Source organism: Cucumis melo, chromosome 6, assembly GCF_025177605.1.
Source record: "Cucumis melo cultivar AY chromosome 6, USDA_Cmelo_AY_1.0, whole genome shotgun sequence".
NCBI lineage: Eukaryota > Viridiplantae > Streptophyta > Magnoliopsida > Cucurbitales > Cucurbitaceae > Cucumis > Cucumis melo.
The window spans coordinates 37,350,527-37,372,752 of NC_066862.1; the positions used below are offsets into that span (position 1 = coordinate 37,350,527).

The window sequence follows — 22,226 nt, forward strand, 5'->3', positions numbered from 1 at the left end:
AAAACGAAAGAAATAATGGACATAGAGAGAAATTGGAAAGTGAGAGAGAGATCTGTAGGAAGAAATCTTTTAACAAAATCACTAAAAGAAAAATAATTAAAGAATAATTTTTATTATATTTGTATCATAATAAAATTAATCACTTACCTTATTTCCATAGGATATTTAATAAATCACTTACCATAATATAATTAATTACTTACCATACTTACTTACCATAATATAATTAATTACTTACCATACTTCAGGCCTCTAACGTCCATGTACATTCCTTTTTTATTTTTTTATTTATTTCGTATTTTTAGTGAACATGGGTAATAACGGATAATAATATAAGACTTTTATGAAATTTTTTGGTGAAAAAGATCAATTATGTAAAATGATATATCAATTTAAACTATTTCTAGTTGAAACCTTAAAATGAAATAAATACGCAAAAAATGAAATAAATACGCAACAAATAAGTATAGTGATTTTTTTCTTACATGTGTTAGATTCAGCTCATGTTCAATGTCAAATCCATATCTATCATGTCAAAATAAAAAAGTTAATAAATGGTATGTTTAATGCACGATACTTTTGCTAATCAATCGGTCGTTAAATTTGAAGAGGTAATATACTTTCTTTTTTTTTTTTCTTTTTGTTAAAATGAAATACATGCAATGAGAATAAAAGTAAATATTTACAAACTAAAAATTAAACAAAATAAATTTGAATTTTATATATTATATTGGCACTCATTTTATCCTATGGATATAAGTTTACAACTTACCTCTTCAAAAGGAAGAAAAGGCAATTCAAGAGAAGCTATAACAACCCTGTAATACCATCCTTCCTCACTTCAGTACACAAAATTCAACGATTCAACAATTTAAAAGTGTTTATATGAACCCTCTCATTCACATAAATGGCTACAAACACAATAAACATTTTGAAATCTCTACTTATCCACAGAAGACCTGGAAATGTTATATGTACAAATACTTCTTCAAAAGGTGCAAAAAAAACCTCCAATGCATCCAATTCGTAATACCTACACAAAATGTAAATTACATCAACATAGATGACCTTGATCGAATTGTACCTCAATACACATCAAAATCATCCAACATTATCTCACCCCCTCCTTGAGTTCTTTCATTCCTTGGGCTGAAATTGGATTATTGTCCAAAAGAAAGGGATCTGACTTCTTTCGGATTCAGACCAATTCTCCTTTTCAGACCCTGCTGCTGATTCTCGATATTCTTGGCGGTCTTTGAACTTCCATTCATACTTAACATCAAACAAACGAATAAAAGGAGCTAATTATCATTGATTTCTTCTTCATCCGGTAAGATTACGGTTAGTAAGGAAAACTTAACCCGAAGGGAGATCCTGCCCTTCTCCACCATGAGTCTTGCCCCAGAAACAACCCAATACCCAGGAGTCTCTTGGGGTCCTCTTTTCATTTCAGTGGTATCTACAAATTTAAGAAGTTTAGGGGCCTGTACAGGTACTGGTGGACCCCCAGGATAAACAGCGGAATTTATATTCACATCAGCTGGTTTTGGAGGAGGTTTCATAACTGTTGAGAAATGATGACTGATTAGTGTTGATATAAGTCCAGACTTGGCTGCTAGTCCAGGTGAACCTTCCCACTCTGCCTGCCTTACAACAGTTGCTCCAAAAACTGAAGAAAAGCGAAGTCGTAGAAACAGAACATTTCTCATCCCTTGATTTACAACCTGCAACTGTGCCCCAGTTACTATTGAGAAGTCCTCATCGGCTTCAACAGGAGCAGTGCATACATGAGAAAAGTACTTGGATTGAACTTTTTCAAGATATCTGCGATCGTACGAGTCCTGACGGAAGTTCCCATTTGGATCCTCCGTGAGTTGAAAAATCTTGGGTAAAGAGGAGAGGTGCTGCAAGTGGATGGATAAACAGTTGCTTCTTTTACCTTCCAAATAAAGACGGAGACCTGTAACTGGCCTCCTGCCCACATCAACCTGTGATGAAAGACGCAAGTGAATAAAAAATGGTCCTCAGTTATATCTTCTAAAGCTAGTAAAAAACTGAACTCACAGCCACTCATTTTCTTCATCATTTATTATTATCAACCCTGGAATGGAATGATAATTTGGGTCAACTAGATTGTTTCTTTTAATTATCGTTAGATTTTCAAAGATTCTACAATTATCTTTTTTTTTTAAGAAAAGATTCTGCTGTATTCTACAACGAGAAATACAGTCTATTGCTTCTGTTTTTTTTTTTCTGAAGTCCAATGAACCAGCACAGTGCTACACCAACGGTTGAGAGACCACCGGCATAAAGTAGGAGTCTTACACCACATTATAGTCAGAACTTCGTACTAATTTATTGATCCACAGGCATTCTTACACCAGAAAACACTGAGGCTGTTGCCAAACTGAGCAAAGCTCAACTGGAATATACTGTGTATTTCTGTGGAAGAGGTTATAGGTTGAATACCCCAATGTAGCCTAACCTAGTGCAGCAAAGATTGAAAAATGAACGGAACTTCACCCTTATTTGCATCATATTTCCTATTGTCTGTCTTTGTATGGACCCAACTATCAACTACATTATTTCGGACGATAACTAGAGGAAAGGAAATGTTGTTCCAAGACATTTTTTGCAAGTTCAAGACCCAACTCTCCAAAGTTATAAATGATAAAAGAAGATATCACAGTGAAGATTATTCAAAATTTAATGAAGTATGAAGAAACCAAAAACTTCAGGAAAAAGGAGCCATACGGGAGTAGTATTCACATAAAGCTTTGATCCCATAAGACTAAACTGTAGAGATGCCAAGTTGTGTTGTTTCCGCTGTGGACCAAGTGGAAGCTCACTGAAAATCGGCGCCCATTGCCTTGGGAGCTGAAACTCCAAAAATTGATGAAGCTCTTCAATTGGTGGTTTATCTGCAATAATGAAAAGGATGTATGAAAAAATGTAATTGGACACCTTGAGATCCAAAAAGCTTATTTTAGTATGTAAATGCACATATTTCAATGATCAAGGTGAAAGAGCCACAAGAACCAAAATTTATTTGTCTCAAAGGTAAACTAGTATGGGTTTTGCCACCTAAAGCAGCATTTTACCTCCTCTCTTTCTTGGAACCTGTTTTGAAACAACAAACGTCCTTTCCGTTAATGTAGAGAGGAGGTGTCATCAAAGGTTCAAATCCCACATTGGAGTTTACAAAAGATCACCCAACATGAGTAAATTTCAAAGGGAGCTTTTCTAGATCAAGTATTTCTCCTGAATAATTTTCTACAATTCCCTACAACCCATGAGCCCCGATAAAGCTCTTCCATACAGTAAGTTAAATCAAATAAATTTAGAAATCTAAACAAATAAGAATGCAATCTATAGTCACATAGGTTTCTTGTCTCTCTCTAGGGTTTACTTTGTTGGACTTTCATAATTATTGGTCCGTCTTTTATTCTCAACCATGGAGCCCTTTTCTTATAATGCCTTTATACAGGCTCCTTATATATATAAACAAGGCACATTGATAAGCTAGCACAATCTCTTGTGACTTTACAAGCAGAACGTATTTTACTCACATCGCAAATAAAGATTTATTGCATGGCTCAAGAATCCACTTCCTGGAACTCCATTCAATAAAGAAGTAATTGGGATAAAGGACATTGATATCACGTCTGGCTCCAACTGAACTGTCTGCAACCACTCGTGATGAGGGAGGCTAATCCTGTCACTTCCACCTCTTCTCTTGCAAATGGGTACGATATCCTGGCAAGCAAATTGATTTACTAGAAAATGTCAAAATAACCCAAATTTTTCTCATCACTTGTGACTGTAATGATTAATATAAAAGTAAGAGTTGTAAAGATATCCAACAACCCTCCCAACAAAATAACTCAATGAATCTCACCTCCTTCTGATAGACCTCCTAATCTATTAAATATACGTACATAAAAGAAGAAAGAGGAGAATAGAGAATTAAGAATAGATTTCTGTTAGAAGTTCGTTACAAGTGAGCCCAGGGGAACATCTTTCTTAGGGGTCAGATATATTTTAAGTTTAGTGGTGGTATAGTTATCTTTTGGCTAGTAATCTAAGAGCGGCTGTATTTGAGAGAGGAGGGGTGCTCTCTAACACTACACTTGGCATTTTCCCAAATTGATAAATAAATTTGCCAGCTTATATCACCTTCAGTGGAGAAATTGCAGTGCTAGCATCGCCAAACCTCAAATGTTGCTCCCTAATTTCAATCTGAAACAAAATACAAAGAGATTTACGTGAAAACTTTGGAAAGAGTGCCATGCATAAGCAACAAGATCATAGAAAACTTTGGGCGATGTTTATGGATTGTAAGTCCATTACTTTTAAATCGAGATTCAATCACAAAGAATAAGAACACCATTTGAAATTATCATTCAAGGCCTCAATTCATTCTCTCTAGGATTGTATATGACTGTATTTGCGTTAATTTTCAGGATAAGCCCAGCTTTGGGCTTCTTTTTTGTTGTATTTCCTTTATCTTGCTGTTTCACTGTACTCTGAGATTTCTTCAATGTGAACTTTTGTTTCCGTTTGACAAAAAGGAAAGAAAAACACCATTTAATCAGTTTACTGGATGAATTTGTAAATCTTGTACTTTAATGAGTGAAATACAATAACGAACCAGTTAATCTAGGAGTCAACAAAACATATAAAGAATGTTAATATTTGATTAATTAGCAAACAAAAACAGATGTCATTCTCAGTTTTTTCTTTTTCTTTTTTGTTTTTAAAGAGTGTGATCTATTAATATATAAAGTAATCTACAAAGGAATAAAATAAAATCAGGGCTATAAACCTAATGAGGGTAGGAGGAATGATTAAAATATAATCATGCATTGTTTTTCTAAACAAACTAAGATAATAATCATGACAAAGACAGGTTTCTCAGACGTTAAATTTTATTCTTAAAAATCCAAATCAGAACAAATATGGAAGTTCAATAACTAAAATAAAATCTAAACCCTTTTCAGTTTTCAAGTATTTAGCAATAGTCGAGAACTAAAATATATTGTTTGAGAAACAAATTATGGTCAAATATCAGAAACCTTGTCATTGTTGTAAAGTCGTTCAGAACCCATTCCATATTGTGCAATGGTCTCTGAAAACCTTTTGTCTGCCATCTCCTTCAGACTCTTCTGCACTTCAGAAGGTTCAGAAGGTTGAAGAGTAGACGAATGCTGTTGCTTCATATATATCACATCCTTTCCTCCCATCTTTAAGCCAACAATGATATGGGTGCCGAAGGTTTCAATAAACCTAACACATTAAGCAGGCAAAATGATTAGTCTTACTAACCAAACTCAAAAAAGGTGAAAAACACATTTCAACTTGTTTAAACATCAGTGTTTCTAACCAAAGATGACAATAACATTTACTGTGGCTAAAATATAAGCAAATAACCATGCATTCATAATGAGACTTAAAAAGAAGCTACTGTTTAAGAATGGAACAAAAGAAAAAGGATATATCAATCATTTATTGGCATCACATTATTAGAAACTGTCAGCTAGCAAAGACATAACCTATGGAGACTTCCCCAAAATTAATTATGGAGACCAATTAGCAGGACAGTCATAAGGCTTTTTAACTTCTAAAACAAGAGAGGAGAGCATAAAGGCAAGATCTCCAAATTAATTTAACACATAAACCTGACATACAAAATTAGTTATCGTTATTCTGTTAGACCTCCTATTATATTCTAATATCAAAGTAAGGATAAAATGAGGAATGTACATGTAACTGAGAGAGCGAAATCGTCCAATAGCAAGGGAGATGGGAACCACAATTAGTTAAAGAGTGAATAAGTGTATTTGTAGCGCAGCAGGAAGTCATTTAGGGAAGCTATGCATTGTAGGTAGAGAGAAGTTTCTAAGGGAAGGTAGGCAGTTATTTCATTTGGAAGTATTTCTTATCCAGGGTGGGAGGAAGCGTGTTCTGTATTTTGCCTTAGGGAAAGTTCCTTGTCTGAATAAGAATCACTATCTCAATTCTTATCAGACTCTTTTCTTCTTCCTGTTTCCTTAGTGTGTTAAGTTTTAAGCGTCCTTCCAGAACCTCCACCCCGTTAACAACTCCCTCGTCCTTTCAAATCAAATAGTTAAAATTAATTATTGCATCGATCACTCAACTCAAAAACATATTGCTTGTTCTTTCCACTAAACCTTATTTTTTTCTTTTCTGAAAGGTTGTTCTCCACTAATCTAGTAGAACTAAAACAAATTATAGGAGTGTGAACTAGAAGGAATAGAGCACAATTGCACTTTGTAAGGAGGTAATAAAGAAAAGAAAAATATACATATATGTATTGGTTCTGTATCTGGTATATATATATATATATATATACACACCTTGCAAGTGCAGCAGGGTCCCAAGATGATGGCACAGCTTTCCTTACGTGATCGCAAAGTACCATCTGTGATTTTTCCAAAGCAACTGTGTACAGGGTAATGAAGACCCCATCAAAAGCTAGGTTCTTTGTATTGGCTGCATCTTTCTGCCAACATCCTGAAAACTCAAACATGGTGTTGAAGTGACCTGAAGGAATTTTACCAGTCAAAGTCATCTCCTGATTAAACTGCTCTGACATCTGCATTATAAATTTTTAATACCATGTGATCAGTAGACATTGAGAGAACATACTGTTAAGTTTTTTGGAGCCCAAAACAAAAGGCCCCCTTATTTTTTGATAACTGAATAAAGAAAAAAACTGCTTCATGGGTGGTTGCCGTAAATCAGAAATCAGAGAAAAAAAATTGTGAGAAGGGCAGTAGTGATTTGTTTTCTTTTCTGCTCTCTGCCGTTGGGTGTCTTTCACACTAAAGAAAAAGAAAAATCTTGATTGTTTTGAGAGTTTTTTCTTGACTTTTGTATGTGTGTGTTCTCTTCATTAATGAATAAGAATGCTATTGTAAGAGTGATTTAAGAGCATTTTTCTTTGAGAAGAAATTGAATGAAATTATTCCTTGAGCATTGTAAACTCTCGGGTTCTTCTCCCAAATCATTTTAGTGAAACTTGCATTGGTAGCAGAGAACTGGATGTAACCCACACTGAGTGAACCAGTATAAATTAGTGTCATCTCTCTTCCCTAAAACTTGGTTTAGTATTGATCTTGTTGCTTTGAAGTTTAATTATTTTGTCTATTCTTTCAAGCTTACAAATTTCAATTTGATTATTCCGCTGTATATTGGAATTCAAATCTGATCTGGGATTGCTGGATAATATCTGTTGTCTAAATTGGGTAGCTTGATTTGGATTGATATACTATTATTTCCTATATCACATACAAGAACAGAAAAGTATATGCAGAATTGCACATCAACTATATTTTACAATGTTAGATCATGGAGAAACAGGATTGTAGGAATATATAAAAAAAAATCATATGGAAAGTTACTTTAACTTCTGAAACACAGGATAGATGGATGGCTCCAAGAAAAATTAAGTGAACCAAAAAGCTACTTATATCTAGATTTCCTTTAATGCCAAATGCCACAGAACTAAACATCACACAGACAGGAATCAACATGCACGTTCATGTATGTAAAGTATACACAACCTACGTTGGTCACATATAAATTTATTCCTCCTGGAGACCTTGCAGGACCAAAACCATGGAAGAAACTGGCATGAAAATTTGGGGGATCCACATAATTTCTCCCTCACATAAACAGCAAAGGGAGGTTGTTCACAGCCCATAAAGCAGAAACAAAATGGCTGGGAACAGTAAGCCCTTGCCCGTGTAAATTCTAGTTGTCCTAGTCAACTGTGTTGCTGTGGTTGAATCTGAGCATGTGCTTTTCTAACCGGTTGACGACAGTGGTTTCTCAGTGGATGCAATTTTAAGGGTAAAGGATTGAATAAAATTCACCTGTTCTTTCATTCCTCTCACCCAACAATGTATCTACATTTCAACAGAGTCAAAGGCCAAACGGATTTACCGGCAATATGTCATTGCCCAGAGACATACACTACGACAGCATAATCATGCCAAAGCTATTAAGAAGAAAATCATAGTACGAGATCCAAAACTATCCAAGCATTAACATTAAGTGCAATACCTGTTGGAAGGAGAGAACATCAGACCTGAACCTCGTTCGCTCTCCTTTGTCACACTTAATGGATTCGGGTACATTTGAGATTACAATTCCACCAGGAAGAACAATCTCATGGCCCACACCTTCATCAATTTCTATCAACCGAGAACCATGCAAATTCCCTTTACAATACTTGAGTCTTAGATCTATGGTTATGTCATATCCACGACCAATAGACCCAATGGCAATCTCCGCTGCCTTGGAAGGATGAACTTTAAGCGCCATAACTCAAGCACACATCACCCTTGACCTAGGCCATATGAACCCTACACAGTAGCAGCAAACACCAGCTAGATAAATACATAGCTGGAACAAGAAGGAACGTTTAAAAAAAGATTAATAAAAACAATAATAATAAGACCCGACATACGAGGTGGAGACATCCAGCTCAAACAAATAAGCTAGATCCAAATTTCCATAAACACAACAGAAAATAGAATCCCAAGTCATATATTGACCCAAAACACCAATTATACAGCTCATACTATCATCACCAAATCCAAAACTCCAGCAATTGTACTTCAGTTAAGGTTGCGATAAACAAAGATCGTTGACGAACCCCAAAAATAGAAGAATAAGAAGCTCAAATCAACAAGTAAGTAAAAATAAAATTCAACGAAAAGGTCCAGACCAGAAACAAAATCGACAGAAATGGAGAAAGAACCAAGTTAAGAAGCAGAAAACTCCAAGAAAAAGAGAGAGAGAGAGAGAACCGCCAGTGTGACAATGCTTACATTGAGAGAGGTGGAATTGCAGAGTTGAGGTTAGAGAGATGAAAGAAAGCCCTAAGGCGAGATGGAAATTGAGAGGGAAGAGAGCAGGAAGTAAAGAGGAGTAAAGTTCGAGCGAGCCCTAGAAGCGGAGAAATATCAAAAATGGAAAATGAAAAAAGAAACCAAAACAAAAACAAAAACAAAAATAAAAAAAATAAATATATATATATATATATATTCTTCTTTGGAGGGTTTGACCAGAGAGTTTTGATCGACACGTGAGAGAGAAGCAAGTAATCCGTCAAACTTTCCGGTTTTTTTCTTTTCTCTTTTCCAAATTTGGGTACAGCTAACTTCACTGCCTGTCACGAGTTCAAAACCTCACCAACATCTTTTCTTTCCGCTATAATTTATAGCTTTACAAGTATACTTTTTAATCTTCTATACCAACCGTGTTATTTTAATATTCTCATGTTGCACTTTATATATATATATATATATAAAGGAAATCTTGACATGTAATTATTTTCAACATTCTTACTGGTCGCAAAAAAATTTCATGAAAAATAGGCAACAAAATATCATTCATGAATATATATAAGTAGTAAATATGTTGACTTATTTAAAAAAAAAATCATAAAATAAGGGTTTGGGGTGCAAAGTATGTTATTATATACTTTGTGTGTTATAATAAATTATGTATTAATATATTTGAGGTGCATATTATTGTAGTCTAGTTTATAATAATTTTTATTTGGGGTGAGTAGTGTTTTGGAAAATTAACAAAAGTGCATTTCAAAAGTAGCACATTTTCGGAAAACTCGTAATTTTGTTTTTCTTGGTCAAACACAACTAAGTTCGGCACCGAGATTCATCACAAATTTTTAAAAATTGTTTCAACTTAATTTCTCAGTCCATCTCTGCCAAGTTCAGCATCAAGATTGTGGGTTTTTAAAAAATTGAAAATAGAAGGATTTATCGAATGACTAAAATACCCTTGGTACCCCAAACGTGCTCATTTTAGTCATAACTATATGAGTTTGCTCCTAAATGAATAAATATCACTTAATTTAGTTGTACCAACCTTATTAACTATATGTCGTCTTTTCAACTTCCCTTCTAATCTAAAGATTTTACCTTATGCACATCCCACAATTTTTGATTCGAAAAGTGTCTACACATACAAACACACAACTTCCTCGGTCTCACCTTGTCTTAATGATTCTCCAACATATATTAATAACTTATGGTGGTTAACTTGAATTTATGGCAAAATTTAAGAATATAAGTTAAGGTGGTTGTTGGTTGACTTGTTTGATAGACACTTCATTAAATAGCTAACACAAATATAATGTAGATTAGTTTAAAAATCCCTCATTTCTTTAAGGTTGTTCTTGCTTATGCTTCCAAGGAACAAAAGCTTGTAAGCAAAATTGTTCTAAAATCCAAAGTATTATGTGTTAAAACCTGGGGTAATCTTGGGGCAATTTCGACCGAGAACAACATGCCTTAACAATTGAACTCGAGGCAGTTGTGCTTCGAGATGCTTAAAAACTTGTTCAACATAATTTCTCAGTCTATCTCAACTGGACATGACATTGAGATTGTGCATTATGTCAAATGACTAAAATACCCTCAGAAGCCCAAACGTTAGATATTCTCACAAAACCCTAAACACGTTGCTCATTTCGATCAAGAACCAAACAAGATTGCTCCACCAAATTTGAAGAAGTCATCCTCAAACTCAAATCTCTCAAGGTGAATTACTTTGAATGATTCCATAGTTTAGGTTTTAGTTTTCAGTTTATGTTTTTAGTTCTTAGTTTGAAATCTGAGGCGGATGGGAACTCTGTAGTTGGTATTCTAATGTAGTTGGATGTGAACTAAATTTTAAGTTAATGGAGGTGATTTCGTTCGATGAATCTCGACCAACTTCATCAATCTAGGCCCATGCATATGAGGAATCTCGATTGAGATTTACGAAATTGTCTTGAGATTTGTAGAAGGAGTTCCAAGATTTGATGCGTTTCACATGCATTTTGTGGGGTAATCTCGGTGACGATTTTTGCCTGAAATTTGATCGAGATACATCATAGAATGCATGTAAAATCCTTATCTCATGTCATCCCAGTGCAATGTTGCTCAAGTTCAATTGACAATTCATGTTGATCTCGACCGAGATTGTCCCAAGATTTAACGTAGAATACTGATTGTGCTTTGTTACGTGGGTTTTCTTTCTTACTGATGTCTCTTGTCACAAAAATCAATCCAAATGACTTTTTCCTGGCCAACCTGACTTGTTGTTTGCACTTAGTAAAGACAGTGTTAAACATCAAATAAGCTAAAACCCAAGAAGATATAAATGTTTAGGAAAACCCTATTTCGTCATTTCTTGGATGTGAAACTAGTGTTTAATGGACCGCTTTACCACTACATCCTCTTAAGAGAGGTGGAAAACGAATGAGACAATATTATTTCTTTTAAACTACTCGGTCAAAAGGTATCCTTTGGGCGGGAGGATTTTGATACCACTATAGGGTTGAGATTTAGGCCGAGACATCCTATTCAATTCGAAGAGGATAAAGCTCTGAGGTTAAGTCGCTTGTACCTGGACGATAGGTCCAACATAAATGAGTCAGAGTTGGACAAAGATTACCCTACCCTAAATTTTGAGAGCGATAAGGATGCCACGAAAATGTTGCTCTTTCTATTTCATTGAATTGGCCATGATGGGGAGGGAGAGGAGATTGAAAGTGGATTGTATCATGTTAGGCCTCATCGACGACCTTGAGGACTTTGTGAGCTACAACTAGAGTGAGTTGATATGGATCGAGATCCTAGGTAGCTTGAAAGGGGAATTGAAGAGAAAGGTAGTCATATTGCATAAGAAGAAGCCCTCAAATAATAAGTCCTGGAGTCCAATAGCCTATACAACTTTCCCTTTGTCTTTCAGTTAGTAACCCAATTCTAGCTTATTATGTTTTTTTAGATATATGCTTTATGATTATCATTGTTCTTGCATATTTAGGTGTGGGCGAACGAGATAGTGTCATCCATAAGTGGACGAGTAGCCAATAGGGCTTTCATGATGTGATACCATGCATCGAAGTTGCACTTACTCACTTAGGTTGAAGGTGATTGAGTCACAAGTCTTCGGGTCCCAAACGGTAAGTCTTGGTTTCTTTTGTAATTCCACCATCACATTATGGTTTAGGGTTTAATAACTAAAATTTTGGTTGATGTTCCAAATTTGCGTTCGTATACAAGCAATTGAGCACACGAATGAGGAGATTGCATACCTAGATCGAGTTTTCGATATCCCTTCTACGAAAGGTTATGAAGATAACCTCGATGCTCCTCTTCGAGATGATGGTGCTCCCCATTCCCATCCTCATGGCCAGTATGAAGTTCCACCTTCTACTCATCCTCGCGGTTAGCGTCAACCTCCACTATCTGCCCATCCTCGTGAGGATAACCCCAACGTCTTTGCTTCGAACATTAGTGACCCTTCAACATGTCTGAAGCTCGAGGCAGAAGCTAATGCAAGGTGCTTGGACTTCAAACTGGACAAGATTGAGTTAAAGTTGGACTATATAGACTCCAGATTCGATTGCATGAAGTCCTCCTTTACAGTCGAGTTATCGACCACAAAGGAGTTGCTCATGGTCTTAGTCGCATTATGTTGTATGTGCATTTTTTTTGTTTTTGTTTTAATTAATCAATTAATTAATGTTTAACTGATCGCTTCATGATCGTCTATGTGTAACATAATTTTTTTCTAGAGTGTGTCCTGATAACTTATAGAAATACAAGTTATTATAGCCATTTAGGTAGAATAATGAAGTTATTCATTATGAATCACAAAAGAGCCTTATGCTTGTTTATCGCATTTTATTTGTCTTCTTGCATGACTTTAGGCGAGATGAAGAGTAGCCCGATGATAAAATGTTAGGCAAGGACACATGTGAGCAACCAACCAAGTGACTACTATAACAAAACTTAGCGAGATGAAGTAGCAAACAAAAAAGTGGCTAGCGTGAATATCTAAAAAGCTGAAAAAGCACTTATGTGGTGTCAACTCAGCTTGATCATAATTAATTAGAACCCATGCTATCCATGATGCCCTGTCACATCACTTTTTGTTTATAAATAGAGGCTTCTTCTTCATTGTGTGCAAATTCTATCACTATTCTAGAGAATAAGATCATTTCCTTCATTTCTTTTACTGTTTTAGGTGAGAGTCAGAAAAAAAGAGAGAGTTCTCCCACCAATTTTCCCTTAGGGCAAAGGCAAAAATCAAAGCCAAAGAGTATGAACACTCATATTCTACGACTTGCCTCCTTTTCTTGTGTTCCATTTTGTATTGTGTTAACAGTAAGTTGTAATATTGACTCCATGGCCAAAAGGTATAAAGCTTTATTTATGATATTGATGTTTTCCTTCTATCATTCTCCCATATTTCTTTCTTTGTCATTTCATGCACATTTAGTTAATTGTGTTGTATAATGTAGGGTGTTTTGACATTAGAGATTGGTTAAATGCATTATAAGTCTTGCTTAGCTAAAACCGACCATCAATACCTTATCTTCTTCGAGAGAAAAGATAAAGTATTGATTGTTATCACTTGACCCGTGTTTCATTAACCATGCAGCGAAGAGATTGTAGCAATACAATATTGTCACTGAAATTGTTCCTCCCATATATCACAGAAATGCACGATATATGTGGCAAAAGCACCAAAAGGTTGTTGACATTAATAATGACAAATTGTATATAGTTCAAACAAACAGATGAGACACAAATAATATCTTAACTTTAAGTATTTAGGTCCTGAAAAGCGAGTAGGTAAGCGAAAGCACGTAGAGGTTGCTCGCCTTAATTATAAAGTTAATATATTTTTTGGATCGCCTTGAAATGTTAAACTTCCTTGTTTTACACTTGATTAATTAAAATTTCCTACACATCCATGCTTAAAACACTGAGTTCATGCTTCATCACATTTCACCGACATATCCACCTTATCAATCTAATTTGCACCACAGTGTAAATAATTAGGAAAACCATATTGTGCATAAATTTATACTGTATAGTCACCGCATAGGATTAAGACACGAGATAGATTCATTTAGGAAACTAATCCCCTATGTTTGACCTTGGACTTACCAAGAAATCTCTTTCTCTGCTTACACTTAGGCGAGAAAGAGGAAAACTTGTACTAAACGTTAATTGTATAATCCTAACCTAGGTAGGACTTGCACCTCTTATTGCATAATCCTAACCTAGATGTCATCCTAGTCGCATTATTAGAACCTCACATGACATATCTACGAATGAACTTTGTGCATCTTGCATAACAAAAACCGAACCAAGTACCAAGTTTTTAGAGTCGTTGTGTTGGGGAGTTAGTAATTTTTCCTTTCGAATTTAATCCTTGCACTAATATTATGCAGAAGTTTCGTTTAAGTTGTATTGCATGTTTTAGCCAAAGAGCATGTAAAGAAGCTTATGAGTGACGACGACCAACCAACATTTGTATTTGACCCTAAGATAGAACAAACTATTAGTAAATGGTCTCATCTCCTTTGTTTTATCACGTGTTGATTAATTATTTTATTATGTGATAGTTGGTTATAAAGATTTGTGGAATCAATTAGGATTCTCTCTCAAGGATGGCTCCTCAGGTTGTTATGATTTGCTCCTTGTATATTGTTCAGATTCTGTGTGAGAAAATTCGAATGAAGAAAGAAAGAAAAAGAGAAGAAGAGTATAAAAGTCGACAGTAAGTCTTGATGTGTTAGCTGGAAAAATGAAGGAAAAATAATAGAAGAAAACAATAAGTCATTTAGGGCTTGGGTTGAATACATTATATATAGATCTGAGATTGAGGGGGAGATTCTTCTTCTCTACGAGTTATAATTGTTAGGTTTATACATATTGAGCTTTGATAAGTCAGTCCTAGGTCAGCACGTTGATCAATGAGTAGATTATTGTACCTCCAGTCATAACTATGTATTCAACAATTATTGTATGAGCAATATATATGATCTTCTATCCTGGGCGAACGACCCCCTAGATGCAGATGCTAAATCATCAAACTAGGTTACCAAATGCTGATGCGTTATTTGCTTTCTTTCATGTTACTTTAGTTGAGTTTATTGCTGGCAATTATGTTTACAACTATCATATGTAACTAAGAACCATTCATTTATCAATTTGTATCAAAGTGGGTGAGCGAAGATCATCTACCTTATGGACAAAATACGTGAAGGAAACTCAACCACTAGACCACCTATACTAGATGGAGTGAACTACGAATATTGGAAAGCACGAATGGCTGCATTTATGATGTCTTTGGACATCAGGTATTGGAGGGCGGTTCTTACGGGATGGGAACACTCCACTAAAATAGATGAAGCTGGCAAAATGGCCTAAAAATCTAAACTAAGATGGTCAAGCGCTAAGGATGGCATACTGGTTGGAAATTCTCGAGCATTAAATGCATTATTCAACGTAGTCGATCAAAATGTATTTAAATTGATTAACACATGTAAATCAGTAAAAGAAACCTGGGACATCCTTGAAGTTTCATATGAAGGAACCTTGAAGGTGAAAATGTCTCACCTATAGATTTTGACCTCTCGATTTGAAGCACTTAAAATGTCAAAAGAAGAGACAATTGTTGAATTCAATATTAGGGTACTGGACATTGCGAATGAATCTGATGCGTTAGAAGAAAAGATGTTTGAAGTGAAGCTTGTGAGAAAAGTTCTGAGGTCTATTCCACCAAGGTTCAATATGAAAATTACTGCAATAGATAAAGCAAATGACATGTCTGCCATGAAGTTGGATGAATTACTCGAACTCTTACGAACTTTCATACTACACCTCGGAGAAGGTGATGTCAAGAGAAAGTCTGGCATTGCCTTAACCTCTATGAAGGAAGAGGCGATGACAACGATGAAGGAATCTACTAATGAGGAATCCCTGACATAAACGATAGTGTTGCTATCAAAATAAGTCGCCAAGCTCAAGAGTTAATTTCACAAGCATATTAGCAGTCATAAGAATAGTCGTGACTCTATCTCGTTGTATTCTCAAAAACCTTCTAACTCAAACTCATCATCTAGTTTGTATAGAAGGAAAGAATATGAACGAGGTGAGAAGGACTACGAGTCATCAAAATCTGAAAGGAATAATAAAACCTTAAGTTGTCATGAATGCGAGAGGTTTGGCCACTTTCAAACTGAATGCCCAACATACTTTAAGTGAAAGAAGAAGAGCCTTGTAGTGACTCTATCAAATGATGAAGATTCTTCAGAAAGTAATGAAGAAGAAGTAGGGAGAGCCTTAATCAGTGTCACCATAACACTATAAAACAAGAAAGATGAGTATGTGGGTGACCGGATGCAGAGTCAGCAAGAACCAACTTCAAAAGAATCACTTAGTGAGAATGATCTAAAAAGAAAATGGGAAAAGGATCAAATTGCCATTAAACAACAATAAGAAAGGATTAAGTGGCTTATGGAAGAAAACCACATATTTGATGGAAAGCATACCAACGCAGCGAAAATAAGATCGAATTTTTACTATAATTGCAACTAAACTAATTTTAGTAATTAACATGCATTATGAGAACCCTAATTAAACTAAATTAGCGATGAATGAAAATCTTACCTTTGTAGCTTCTCGATACTTCAAAACCTCCTCACGAACACAATCCTGGACCTCTACTAAAGTTGACCCGTTAATCTTTGAATTTAAAGCCAGGTTATGAGACCCATTCAATGAAGAAAATATAAGAAAGAGATGGAATTTGGAGGTTTGAGATGGAAAAAATAATTTCTAAAATTCAAAAAAGCAAAAAAGTTTTGTTTTTCAATTTGAAAAATAAGCTATTTATAAGAAAATTACATACAAATTTGCATGTAAATTTTTTTATAAAATCTCAACATCTATTTTTCCACTAATCTTTAGTGGAATTAATCACTATTCCATTTTCTATTAGTGGGCTTCGTGTCATCACCATGAACTTCCATATAACCTATTAAAAGTTAGTGAAAATATCCTACGACATCTGGTTAAGGGGAAAAATGGTCATTTAATCTTTCTAGTCAAAATCAAAAAGTCAACATTTTGACCTCCATGTATTTTGACCTTTCGAGCATGAATCTGCATTCATTTTCTCAAGATTCTAATTTTTTTTAATATATTGTCGGTCAAAGTTTGACTTTTCAAAGTCAAAAATAACATTTTGACTTTTTACAACTTCGACTATTTTCATCTTCTCCGAGCTTCTGAGTATGAATCCCCATTTATATATTTAATATTTAAATACCATTTGAACATAAAGCTCTATCAGTAATCTAAAAGTCGATGGCTATATCACATATACTTGTTGGTTTCTCTCTCATTTCCTAATTCGAATAATTCGACTTATTCCATCATACTGTTCTAAGTTTATTCCATATGAGCTAGCAGGGGAACCTAATGGACCTATAGATCATGGGCTCCAACGATCTGAGATTAACAGGCTAAACTCTTTTATAATGAGCTAATCAACATTCGTTAACTAACAGGTCATTCCACTAAAGTCACGTAGTTGCACTCCCCTCACTATAGATATATTTGTGTCCATTTGATATGACCATGATCAGTAAGTTAATCCTTCACAGGTTGTTTGTAAGCTTGGTTAGATCGAAAAGTACCGTTTTACCCCCAAGACTACATCTTTCTCCTTAAGTCCCACTGATCCACTATTGAACAATTAGTTTAAGGTCTAACCTATAAACCGAATCCCTCTCAGGCCAATGAGAGGGTGGGACCCCTTTGTTCAAGATTTGGATTCAGTTCTTAAGGAAACAACCTTTCTATTAACCCTAAAGCAGGTAGGAGCGAATTCCATCTTGCACCCTATGTTCCCAATTATCCACCGATCTTACCCCTAAAATGGAAGGTTTATTGGGCGAACGCTGACGACTTGCCCTCACCTATGCAGATATAAGGATAATCTCGTGTGTACATGAGTTTATAGTTAGCTCAAGATTAAGATTAAGTTACCTAGGTCATCAATAATTAAGATAGTCAGTTTTGAATAGTAAACGACGTTATAACGTAAAAGTGACTATTTCATGGTTCTGTCTTATGTAAACCCTTTACATATGATGCCCCCACTTTCAAGTCTCTACACGATCGATTTAAGATTACCTCGTTAGTACTAACTACAAAGCGGGCCGCATACATAGTATCTCTGAATAAGGCTCCCAACCTTTATTCATATACTATAGACTATTTGGGTTATTTACTCGAACTTAATCCATGTTTATATCTCTACATAAAGTTCAAGTTTACTCAAAATAGCCTTGGGATCTTAGTTTATTGGATTTAAGATTATAGTATTCAATTTCTCAATAGTGACTTTATTGAATAGAATATGATTACAAACTGCGAGTTTTAAGACATAAATTTCTACAAGAATCTTATCATCAATAGCCACACTGAAGGCAAAATTGAAAGAAGTAAGGTATGAGTTTGAAGTGCTCTCCAAATCTATAAAGATTCTAACAAATGGAACTCATAGTCTAGACGATCTGCTAAGTCAAGGAAAAAGGTGTGATGACAAAAAGAGACTAGGCTTTTTAAAAATTGGTATTGTAAAAAATCATGGTAAAACATTATTTGTTCGAGCTTTTTTCAATACTGAAAATCAAGTCGAATCCACCTAAGTGAAGCTTTCTGAAAGTAATGTCTTTCCAGTCAAGAATGCAGACAGACAGAAGAAGCAGAGTTGCTATTTCTATGGAAGACTTGGTCATATACGTCCTTTTGTTATATACTGCAAAATCTTCGACTAAAAAACAAACTCAGTAGCAGACAGAGCAAGTTAAAGAAAAGCTTTAGGACATAGTGGAGACCAAAAGTTAGTCAGGACAAATGCAAGGTAGCCTTCACATCTGTTCATAGTCTTAATTCTACTGACTGGTACTTTGATAGTGGATACTTACGGCACATGACTAGGAATGCATCATTCTTCTCATAACTAAAGAAGTGCAACGTAGGGTCAGTTATGTTTGGTGATGGGGAAAAAGGGGAAATCATTGGTAATGACACTGTAGACCAACCAAGATTGCTGTATCTCCAAGATGTTTTTCTCGTAAACAGGCTATAAACAAACTTGATTAGCATAAGTCAACTATGTGATCAAGGTTATTCAGTCAGTTTCAGCAAAGACAGGTACGTGATGGACAGTCAAAATCAGGTGATTCTCAGTGGAATAAGATTGTCAAACAACTACTACCGCTAGGATTCAGAATTAAATATATTTAATCTATCAAAGATTGAGGAAGCTAATATGTGGCATAAACAATTGGGTCACATTAGTGGGTCGTCCATCTCTAAGACCATTAATGTTGATGCCCCCTGGGTCTACTTGTTTAAACTTTTAATATGCATGGGTGCTGCTTAGGTTGTCCAGCTGGGAAATAGATAAAGTCATCTCATAAAGCTATAACTCATCATACCACTTCATGGACACTTGAACTTTTTCATATAGACCTAATGAGACCTATGCAGATCAAAAGCCTGGGTGGTAAGTGGTATGCAATGGTGTGTGTTGATGACTTCTCTCGGTACACATGGATAAAATTTATTCGTGAAAAATCTATGACTTCTAAAGTATGTCAGGCTCTATACTTGCAACTTCAACGCAAAAAGAGCAGTGGCATTGTGCGCATTCATAGGAACATGACAGAGAGTTTGAAAATAAAAGCTTCAATGAGTTTTGTGAATTGGAAGGGATTCTCCATGAATTCTCGGCTCCTGTAACACCTCAACAGAATATAGTGGTGGAACGAAAAATTAGAACTTTTTTTGAAATGGCCAGGACAATGATTCATGCTAAAGCTCTACCGTTATCTTTCTAGGTTGAAGCCCTAAACATAGCTTGTCATATACATAATCGAGTCACTCTTTGACCTGGAACAACCTCCATAAATTACGAGCTGTGGAAAGGTAGAAAGCCAAATGTAAAGTACTTTTATATTTTCGGTAGCACTTGCAATATCCTAAGTGATAGGGATCAACATCGCAAGTGGGACTTAAAGTTTGATAGAGGAATATTTCTCGGTTACTCAACAAATAGCAGGGCGTACATAGTATACAACCAGCACACCAAGGCAGTAATAGAATTAATCAATGTTATTGTTGATGATCATAGTCATATAAACAAGAGTCATTTAGATGAAAAAGATGATCTCATATTGATGGACAAGTCGCAAGCAAGCAGACCAACTATATAAGAAGATTCATTCTTAACAGAAGAAAACCCATCACCTCAGACTAGCAATGAGAGTGCATCTATTTCAGATTCAGGACCATCAGTCAATAACCTTGAGACGAGATCTAGTGAATGTTCTATGTCTGACTGTCAACAGACCCAATGAATTCTCCACAGAACGATCCCGCTGATATAAATAATTCTGTTGATTCTTCAATACAGAACTTGATGCCCTTGACTCACGTGGCTAAGAATCATCCTCCTAGTGCTATCATTGGGGATGTCAGAAGTGACATTACAACACGATAGAAGGAACGGAAGAACTATGCGAAAATGGTTGCAAAGGCGTGTTATACATCCTCCATTGAACCTACTTCAGTCATTGATACTCTGAAAGATGAACAATGGATCCTGGCTATGTAGGAAGAACTTCTATAGTTTGGAAGGAATCAAGTCTGGGACTAGTGCCTAAATTGGACCATGCAAACATTATAGGCACCAAATCAAGTTTTAAAAATAAAACAGATGAATAGGGGCGAGTCATTCGAAACAAAGCTTGATTAGATGCTCAAGGATATGCTCAAATTAAAGGCATTGATTTTGGAGAAACATTTGCTCAAGTGGCCAGATTAGAAGCTATACGACTACTATTGAGTTTTGCATGTTTTAGAAGGTTTAAGTTCTATCAGTTGGATGTGAAAAGCGCCTTTCTGAATGGGTACCTGTTGAAGGAAGTATATGTTGCACAACCTAAGGGCTTCATTGATCCAGTCTAGAAGCTGGGCAAGGCTTTGTATGGCCTCAAACAAGCTCCTCGGGCTTGGTATGAAAGGCTATCCGCGTATTATCATAGCAAGGCTATATTAGAGGTGGAGCAAATCAAACTATGTTTATCTATCGTCAAGGATCAAAAATTTTTATGGTCCAAATCTATGTTGATGACATTATATTTAGCGGCACGTCCTCTGCATGTGTTACAAACTTTGTGAATCAAATGAAGGTAGAATTTGAGATGAGTATGGTAGGATAACTTGTATTCTTCTTAGAACTTCAAATACGACAAGGTGTTACTGGCATATTCTTCTCTTAGAAAAAATATGCTAGAAATATGATTTCTAAGTTTGGAATGGACAAGGCCAAGGCAAAATGTACACTAGTAGCCACCCATCTTAAACTATTAAAGGACACTACTGACAAAAAAGTTGATTCGAGTATTTATTGAAGTATCATAGGCAGTCTCCTTTACTTAACTTTCAGTCGGCTAGACATGGCCTTTGCTATAAGAGTATGTGCTCGGTATCAATCAGATTCACGAACTTTAATCTTCATAATGCCAAGCGTATCTTAAAGTATATAACAGTTACAGTTGACTATGGTCTCGGTATACTTTTGATACAACTGCTATTCTTGTAGGATATTATGATACAAGCTGGGCAGGGTGTTCTGATAACCGAAAGAGCACCTCTGGTGGTTTCTTCTTCCTAGGAAACAACTTGACAGCATGGTTCAACAAGAAACAAAATAGTGTGTCTCTGTTTACTGTAGAGGTTGAGTACATTGCCGCAAGAAGTAGCTGCTTACAACTTCTCTAGATGAAGCAGAGTTGAGTGAGTATGGTATTCTAAATCTACTATGGTTCTTTACGGTGACAATATGAGCACCATAAATATCTCTAAAAATCTAATGCAACACAATCGTACTAAACACATAGATATTCATCATCATTTCATTCGTGACCTCACTGAAGATAATGTTATTCATCTAAAACACATGCGAAGCTCTCTATAATTAGCTGACATATATACCAAATCCTTGGAGGTTTCAATCTTTAAAGGATTACGGGCTGGCATAAGGATTTGCCAATATCTAGAATATCAACTAATAGGCAGGAAGCTTGGTGTATTAAATGGTCTGCAGTGTGCTATTGGGCCCTACAGTTGTGATCCAGGCCTAATCTACTTATTTAACTTAAGATTTCCTATCACCCAAGCAACAAATTTAAATTTTGTTGGTTTTCGCTCCGTCAGGTTCAGGACTCTTCGTCTTCCATTTTCATCTCTAGGTAGTTGGAGTCTCAAGATTTTGCTTAGTCTTCCATCTTTTTGTGAGTATAACTA

At 35.5% G+C, this 22,226-nt stretch overlaps 1 protein-coding gene across 3 annotated transcripts; it reads right to left on the reverse strand.

Moving 5' to 3' along the window:
- Positions 1-870: 870 nt before the first annotated feature.
- LOC103493321 (MACPF domain-containing protein At4g24290) lies at positions 871-9,204 on the reverse strand. Of its 3 annotated transcripts, XR_007821986.1 has the most exons (9): positions 8,859-9,025; positions 8,089-8,390; positions 6,378-6,616; positions 5,076-5,286; positions 4,177-4,239; positions 3,570-3,756; positions 2,755-2,921; positions 1,121-1,988; positions 871-1,033 (listed from the first exon to the last, which is right to left on the reverse strand). XR_007821986.1 is itself a non-coding variant. In XM_051086797.1 (8 exons), the coding sequence occupies exons 2-8, from the start codon at positions 8,347-8,349 to the stop codon at positions 1,302-1,304; spliced, it is 1,815 nt and encodes a 604-aa protein (XP_050942754.1). In that variant the 5' UTR covers positions 8,350-8,390; positions 8,859-9,204; the 3' UTR covers positions 871-1,301. The 3 variants fall into 3 exon arrangements, 2 of the variants coding, with proteins under 2 accessions (XP_050942754.1, XP_050942753.1); XM_051086797.1 differs by having other exon boundaries at positions 871-1,988; positions 8,859-9,204; XM_051086796.1 differs by having other exon boundaries at positions 871-1,988; positions 8,089-8,430; positions 8,859-9,030.
- Between the last annotated feature and the right edge of the window lie 13,022 nt (positions 9,205-22,226).

What these genes read in the sequence shown, in the direction of transcription:
- LOC103493321 (XM_051086797.1), bottom strand. Translation starts at nt 8,349, where the DNA reads ATGGCGCTTAAAGTTCATCCTTCCAAGGCAGCGGAGATTGCCATTGGG. An exon ending in GACTTTACAACAATGACAAG is followed by an intron (nt 4,240 to 5,075) that starts GTTTCTGATATT and finishes ATTTTGTTTCAG; the next exon opens with ATTGAAATTAGGGAGCAACA. An exon ending in TTTATGTGAATACTACTCCC is followed by an intron (nt 1,989 to 2,754) that starts GTATGGCTCCTT and finishes CTTTCATCACAG; the next exon opens with GTTGATGTGGGCAGGAGGCC.